At 29.9% G+C, this 8328-nt stretch overlaps 1 protein-coding gene across 1 annotated transcript; it reads right to left on the bottom strand.

Annotated features, from left to right (window-relative positions):
• Positions 1–202: 202 nt before the first annotated feature.
• On the bottom strand, positions 203–8122 carry LOC103577789 (uncharacterized). Its single transcript, XM_008558603.3, has 2 exons — positions 2193–8122; positions 203–2095 (listed from the first exon to the last, which is right to left on the bottom strand). The coding sequence occupies exons 1-2, from the start codon at positions 2388–2390 to the stop codon at positions 1388–1390; spliced, it is 906 nt and encodes a 301-aa protein (XP_008556825.1). The 5' UTR covers positions 2391–8122; the 3' UTR covers positions 203–1387.
• Positions 8123–8328: the final 206 nt, after the last annotated feature.

Here is an 8328-nt window from a genome sequence, read left to right as displayed (position 1 = left end):
TATTCAAAAAATCGATATTTTTCGACTAATGCAGTCATTTTTTACTAATAAATTTTAGCACGAAAATTCTTATATATATATATATATATATATATATATATATATATATATATATATATATATATATATATATATATATATATATATATATATATATATATATATATATATATATATAAACAGTAGCACTCAAAAGTATTTTGACAACATAAAGTTTGCTATCATCTTCTTCAAGATAAAACTATGTCAAAAAGATGTTTGAATATAGTATGGAGCAGTCTAACTGCAATCATTTGAACGCGTCAGGTTTCATCTTATTTGCATACATTACATGCCATTGAAAGAAAAAAATTAATTGTGAGTTCAAAAATATTTTGACACGCAGTTAGCTTCGAAAGTTCTCGAACGTTAGATAACTCTGAGCTTTTATTTTCGCTTATATTTACTTGTCGTAGTTATTTCAACTTATCAAAATCCGAGCAATATTCTAGTAACTTTAAAAAAACCGTTATAAATGCATTAAAACAAGGGTTGAAACTAACAAATGTTGCTCGCATTTTCAAAGTGTTTCAACAACTTGTAAGTATATAGAACAAAGTGTATAATACACGAATGACAGTCAAAAGTAAGCCTCAATGTGGCCGTCAAAAAGAAACATCTCCAAGAGTCGATAACATTATAAAAAGGTCATTCGGCAGCCGAAATGGAAGTAGATTTCTCATTATTGATTATTTCATCCTTTCAAATAAACATTAATAACAAAATAAATTTTTTTTTTAACATTCTTGAATATTCTCTAGGTTATACAACAAAAAATTTTAAGTTAAATGCAATAAAATTTAAGAATTGAAATTAAAAAATTGAAAAAATTATCGGAATGATAAGTTGAATCGCGAAAATTGAAGTTAAAAAAAAAAAAATTATCTACGAAAAAGTATTCTATGTTCTTTACTATAGAATTAATAGTTAATACGAAAATAAATAATAGTAGTTCATCTATCGAGTGCGATCGTGTTTAAAACGCGAGGTGTGAAGATTGGTGCCCGAGCCGAAGGCGAGGGTACATTCATTGTCATTAATGCCTGGCCCCCTGCTTGGTGAAGAATTTATAGTCTGGGGGACCAGGCATTAATGACAACGAGTGTAGCAACATACGAGCGTCTTAGACTCGATTGTACTAGATAGATACATTAGTTTTTGTGGCAGATATTCGAAATGTACAACATTTAGTGCCTATAGATGGCAGGTTATAACCCGCGGTTATTTAAATGAGAGTTAAAACAAAAACAAATTATAATTTTCTATATTAGACAAAATCACAAAAAATCACATTTTTGTTATTATTATTATTGATATTATTAAGTTTTAATATAAATGTTTTTATTTTTTATAAGTTTTTTGTGTACGTATTATAGTTAATAGTAATATTAGTAAAATTATTAATTGTAAGATTCATAGAAGACAATGGATTTCTGTTATTTAACTGTTGCACTGTTGTAGATGTACTGGGGTTCAATGCATTGTAATTAACTGTTGTCGTGTTGTTATTATTTTGTTGTGATTTCGATGAAATTTCTTTTGAGGATGTTAGAACTATAGATTTGGTTATTTGATCAAAGGCATTATGTTTATTAGTTATAGAATGATCGATGTAACTTTCAGCGAAGGCTGTAGATTTCCAAGACCCGAGGCGTTTAAGACTAGTAACATCATCACCGCCATCAACAAGTGATGTTGCCGACGTACGGCGAGAACAATGGCCTGTGTATTGAGATGCGTCTGGTAATTTTAAGTAACTAGCAATTTTTTTTGGGACACCACCTATTTTGTTAAGGCCGATTGGTTGATTAGTACATTTGCCTTTTTGAAAGTTTAAAAAAAATCTTTTCGAAATTGATAGTTGAGGTCGAAGATCCATGTACTTCTTGACAATTTTATAAAAGTCTCCATCAATGATAAATTGTCTCATAGTTGATGTTTTTGTAGCAAAAATCTCCACCAACAAAAAAGATGTTTTTTCTTGGATATTTTCAGTGGTTAATGAACAAAGTTCGGCCCTTCGACAAGCTCCGCAGATACCAAATATTAAAATAACCTATAAATAGTAAGTTGAAAATAAGGATTTGAACTATGGTTATGAAAGAATTTTAATGAGTTTTAGGTATTTATAATTGTGGAAATTTAATATTTACTTTATCAACTAAGTATATTTCATCTGCAGCAGTTTTTATGAATTTAGTTATGTCTTCTGAGGATAAAACCTTTGATTTTTTATTTCTTAAATTAGTCCCAAGTTTTTTCAGAAACGTACGTAATTTGTTATATGCTTCAATATTAATGTTGTTGTTAATTTTTAGGGTACTTTTGAGCATGGAATACGTAGACCTCATTGTAGACGGTTTCTTAGTTTTCGATATTTCTTTAAAATATACAAGTATTATTCTTTCTGAAAAAGAAGTTGTTTTCTTTTGCTGTTGCTAATTGATGAATTGTCTCTATGTTTTTGGGTACAGAGCCTTTGATTTATCAGGAAGAAGGTCTAATGATGCGATATGAGCAACTTGAACTATTTCTGGTGGTGTTAGTGGTTCATTTTCTTGGATGCTAGTATCTTCATTAGCATCGTCACTTGCATCATCACTCACATCATTTAATTCCATTTTAATTCTTTTCACCAGATTTTAATTAATTATTACATTAAAAATAATAAGGTTATATTGTTATTTAATCAGTTGTTTTACGAAACTGAAGGTTTATACTTTGTGCGCATGTGTAACTTAGGAATATATATTTTGTTATTTTGGTAAGATTGTTTTAATTATTTGTTGAAAATGAGAGAGAAGTCGGTAAGTGTATGAATTAATATAATAATAAATTTTCTCAATGAGATGACTCATTGAGTTACTTCGATATTTTTTGGTCGTTTGCTATCGCACATCTAACCAAAAAATATTTTTTGATCCATTGATGACGTCACTACTAGAACGATTAGGTATCTTTTTTACCAGCTGTATCTTATCTAATATTTTTAGCTGCCGACTATAGGCGCTAAATGTCGTACATTTCGAGTGTTTGTGAGACAAAAAATAATTTAGGTTGAAATTTCAATTATGATAGGTCTAAGTGTCATACTTGAAATGAGTAATATACACTGTAAATAAAACCAAATTGAATATAGGCACTTGAATTGAAAAATTAGGATTTTATAAACCCAGTAATAATATAAATTCAATTAGTTTCATAAATTTACTAAAGAATACAGTAGTTAGATTTCTATAGATTGTATTGAAAGTAGAAGAACAAATGCAATAGCAGAATTTCATTTAATGAGTGGTAAGATAAGAAATTTCATTGGTCTAGGCACATAAATAGGCATGAAAATGAAAGCTTATTTGAAGAGCTTTCAGATGAATTTTATAGAAAGTCGATAAATTATAGCATTCAAAAAATATCTAAGAAAGAATAAGTAAAAATATGAATTTTTGACATTTTGAAAATTTTGGAATGCTATAACTTCTAAACTAATTGACCGATCGAACTCATTTTTCGAACTCGATCAAGGTAATCACCCACAAAATACGTATACCAAGTTTCAAGGAGATCGGTTTGAAATTGTGGCTATAATCAAAGTGAAAACATAAATAAAATTATTTTTTATAATATTTTATGAATGTTCAAAACAATTTATCTATTAGATAAAATGGTTAAACCTATGAGTTGTATAGTAAACATTGAAGGCAATCGAATGAGCTTTCACATAGAACAAACTAAAATGAGCTATCTCTTTCCGTTTAAAAGTTACATCCAGTTAAATCAGTAAACAAATTTTTTTTTGAAAATTTTACAAAATTTAAATTAACCATAACTTCCCGACGAGAAATTTCAGTTCGTTTTTTTATTAGTTGCTGATTACTAGGCTACTCTACCGATTATGGCTCCTAAGTTTAGTTATGGTATTAAAATATTATTCGGTACCAGTCAGGAAGTCCAAAGATATACCTAACTTAGGCAATGACGAAGACTTTCCTAATAGTAGCCGAATTTGGCGTACCTAACTTTAGCAAACCTTCAGTCATCCCGATTCGATTTTGGTCAGGAATTCCAAAGAATTACTGAACTTTTACGCCTTTCCGAAATTCCTAATGACGAACAAATTTGGAAAAGTTTTGGTATATCGAGTTTCGGCTTTCCTCATAAGGACGGGACAAGTGTTAAATTAGGCTTGTTGTTTTTCGAAAAGCCTCATTCGTCTCGAATTGGTATTTTGGCATGCCACACTGGAATTCTAGTCGGGGCGCTGGTTTGGCATACCAGACTTCGGCAAGTCTTTGGTAACCACCATAAGGCAGCAGTATCAATTTCTGAAGATACGCCGAAGTTAACTTAGCCATTCATTTTCCTACTAACTATCTTATTTGGCATACTAGATTTCGGCAAGCCTTTGGTAACCACCATAAGGCAGCCATATCAATTTCCGAAGATACGCCGAAGTCAAATTTGCCATTCACTTTCCTACTCACTACCTAATTTGGCATATCAAACTTCGACAAGCCTTTGGTAAGTACCATAAGGCAGCAGTATCAATTTGCGAAGATACGTCGAAGTTAACTTTGCCATTCACTTTCCTACTCACTACCTAATTTGGCATACCAAACTTCGACAAGCTTTTGGTAAGCACCATAAGGCAGCCGTATAAATTTCCGAAGATACGCTGAAGTTAACTTTGCCATTCACTTTCCTAAGAATTACCTGATTTGGCATACTGAAATTCGGCAAGCATTTGGTCATTACTATTAAATATCAGTCCGGAATTCCAAAGGTATTCCTAACTAACACCATGCCACACCTTTTCCCAAGAACAACCAAGTTTGAAATGTTTTTGGCATTTCGAGCTTTAGTTTTCCTCATGGAAACACCATAAGATTCGAATTCGGCTTGCCGTATTTTGGTTTTTATTATGAGGCCGGAAGAAGGTCCGAATCAGGCTTGTCGTATTTCGGAAAGCCTTATTCGGTCCGAATTAGTCTTTCGGCAAGCCTAACTGGAATTTCTAGTCGGGTTCTAAACTTATTGGCCGAATTGGCTCATCTTCGAACTCATCCAAGGTAATCGTCCATAGAATAAGTATACTAAGTTTCATTGAGATCGGTATAGAATTGTGGACGCTATATAAATACATATATAAACTTTTGAACCAAATGTATTTTCTGACTCAGCTTGTCGAGCTGAGTTGAGAGGTAGCAAAATTTTTCGAAAATTCCATTATGAGGACAAATATAATAGTTAGATTTCTATGAAATCTACTAAACATTATCAACTGGCTATTGCCGAAAGTCAGCTGTGATGATAAAAAATGAATTGAAAGAAAAATACAACATGTATATTCACATTTCTACTGTCAAACGATGCTTAAAACTCTTCGGGTTGCATGGTCGAAGGCCGACAGAAAAAAACTTTAATATTTAGAAAAAAATAAAAAGTCTTGACTTGAATTCCTAAAACAGTATAAATCGTGATTAAGCTTAGACTGTTCTTTAGTTTTGTGGAATTATGAAAATAAATTTAATTTAATGTCAGATGGTGTCAAGTATGTTCGACGTTCTAAAAATAAAAAATATGATTTTCAATGTTAATTACCTACTTTTAAATATGGAGGTGATAGTGTGATGGCTAGGGGGTGTTTTCTACGCTCTGGCATTAAGTCAAAGAAAATATGGAACAGTTTGTGTAAAAAAAAAATATTGAGAACTTAAATGCTGCCATTTGTTAAGCAACTTATACTAGCTGGGTGGTATTTTCAGAATGATAATGATTCTAAACACAGATCCAAGTACATTTGTGATTTCATGAAACGCGGTAAAGTCAAAGTTTCAGAGTGGCCAAGCCAAAACCTAGATTTTAATCCTATAGAGCATCTGTGAGAGGAGTTGGATCGTAGAATAAGAACCCGAAATTATTCCGATAAGGACAATTTATATAAAGCTTCAAAAAATACGTCGGAGAAAATTCCGCTGAACTGATTAGAGAAGTTGGTTGACTCGATGCCAGCGCGATGTGAGGCTGTCATAAAGGCTAAGGGATATGCTACTAAATAGTGAATTTTTAATGACTAAAAGTACTATATCTATGTATGAAAAAAATTTTTTCAATTATGTCAAAATACTTATGATCCACCATTTTTTTTTATTTTTTAAATTTAAACTTTATTTTGTTGCGAACTAAGGTTATTTCATCACTGTTCTGTAAAACGTTAAATATCATAAAAAAATATAAGTTAAAGATTTTTATGTTTTTTGTTTACTCTTAATGAATGAAATAAATATCTTTGTCAAAAATATTCTTGAGCGCTACTGTATACTTGGGTGACCCAAAAAAACCGACTATAGTCTGATAGTTTTGCCGAAAAAGTAGAAAGATCTCGAAATTCAATATAAATTTTAGTTCAAGCTCCAATAACTTTTGAACAGGTGGATTTATCAAAAAATGATAGGAAACTTTTTTGCAGAGTATTCAATTCCCTACCAAAAATGCCTGCTGACTTTTTCTATGATGCATCGTTAGCTAGTTATAAAAATCAGAAGACGCAAAGAAAATTTTTTTGAAATCCTCTGAATGTTAATATTAAAAGCTCTAATTTTCACAGGCGTCTTTTTTTATCTAAATGAAACTTTTGAACCTGTTTTCGAGAATGAAAATAAATTTTGTTATTTTTTTAATCACTCTAATATATATATTAGGCTGCGTCATTTCGGAGCAACATTTTTTTTTTAAGTGCATGGGGAAAAAATCATAGTTCAACACGAAAAAAAATTTTAACTCCACATCGTTTTCTAGTTATTTTCATTTCAATGTCGAGGTCTTGAAATCGATCAGAACACTACTTTTTAAGAGCTTGAAATTAAAATAAAAATAACTAGAAAACAATGCAGAATATGAAAAAACTTTATTGGTAATAGTTTGTAGAGAATAAAACTGTCAACGAAAAATATCCTATAACATTATGTGACAAGTCTGATAGTTTCGACTTTTTCATATCTATGGAAAAAAAAAAATTCTTATTACACTCAAGGAGACAATTTTGACAATTTGGATTGGTAAAAATTCAATAGCAGTCGCAGTGAAAGTTTTATTCTAAAATAGATTTTTTAAGAAATCAAATAGTAAATTTTATTGAATGTTTGTGTTTTGTACTCTAATACTCAAAGTAATTTTACTTATAATTTAGTAATTTATAGAATTAAGCGATTATAATTTTTACTTGTTTAAAGGAAAATTTCCATATTATTGGACCGTTTCTAGTTTGTCTCAGCGAAATAAGGTAAGTGACCCCTCTATCGGCCAGGCCCCCTTCATCGGCCACTTAGTCGAAAAGTCGATATATTTCTACAATAAGTACATATTAATGCGTAAATAGTTGTTTTAAAAAAAAATTAAAATTAATCTAGTTTAGATTAAACATACTTTGATTATTGTAACAATTCATTTTATAATTAAAAAAAAAATAGTAGTGCGTCAGATGCGATTTCTGGAGATTTCTTATCAGGTAGGTTAAGTATTCTTGTTTTTTCAATAACCGATTACTAATTAAAAATAACAAGAAAAGTCCGATTTTTTTTTGTAATCTTATTAGCTCGTTTCATAGTAATTTTAGGAGTTAAAAATTTAATGATTTTTACCTAATTTATATTAAAAATAAGGTGGCTGAATATAGAAACGAGAAAATTAGCTCTGTATATGCATTAACGGCCACCTTAGTTTTATTTTTTTTAAGGTTATCAGCACTTATATGCAAAATAGTCAATTTAATTTTTTAATGTCAAAATAAATAAACAAATTGATTAAGTTATATTTCAAAATAAACATAAATATTAAGAATAGATGTAAATAAATTATATACATCCAATCACCTAAAATTTTATTTAAAAGGTGGCCGATAAAGTGGGTCTAAGCAGGCCGATAGAGGGGACATAAGGAATTGAAGTTATTTTCATTTATTATTTAATTTCTAATCAATATTTTTACATATATATTTTTTTAATTTGAAGTTAAATGTATAAGCTTCAAGGTTCTATCACCGTTTTATACATGAATTCGTTTTTTATATTATAATTCTTAATTCCAAAAAAAAAAATACGCTTAACTGGCCGATAGAGGGGTCACTTACCTTAGTAAGTTTTATTTGAAAAATAACAAATATTCATAAGAGAGTCGAAAGAAAAAAATAGTCGGTTTTTTGGGGTCACCCTAATATATATAATATATAGAAGAATTTTCATATACATACATTATATACATACATACACATATGTGTAAATATTTATTAAAGTT

Source organism: Microplitis demolitor, chromosome 1 (assembly GCF_026212275.2).
Source record: "Microplitis demolitor isolate Queensland-Clemson2020A chromosome 1, iyMicDemo2.1a, whole genome shotgun sequence".
NCBI lineage: Eukaryota > Metazoa > Arthropoda > Insecta > Hymenoptera > Braconidae > Microplitis > Microplitis demolitor.
Note: the sequence above shows the minus strand (reverse complement) of the source record. Positions and strands in the feature narration are given on the sequence as shown.

Coding starts and splice junctions, on each gene's coding strand:
- LOC103577789 (XM_008558603.3), bottom strand. CDS start 2,390: ATGAGGTCTACGTATTCCATGCTCAAAAGTACCCTAAAAATTAACAAC. Junction 2,096..2,192: donor AAATATACTTAGTTGATAAA/GTAAATATTAAA, acceptor TACTATTTATAG/GTTATTTTAATATTTGGTAT.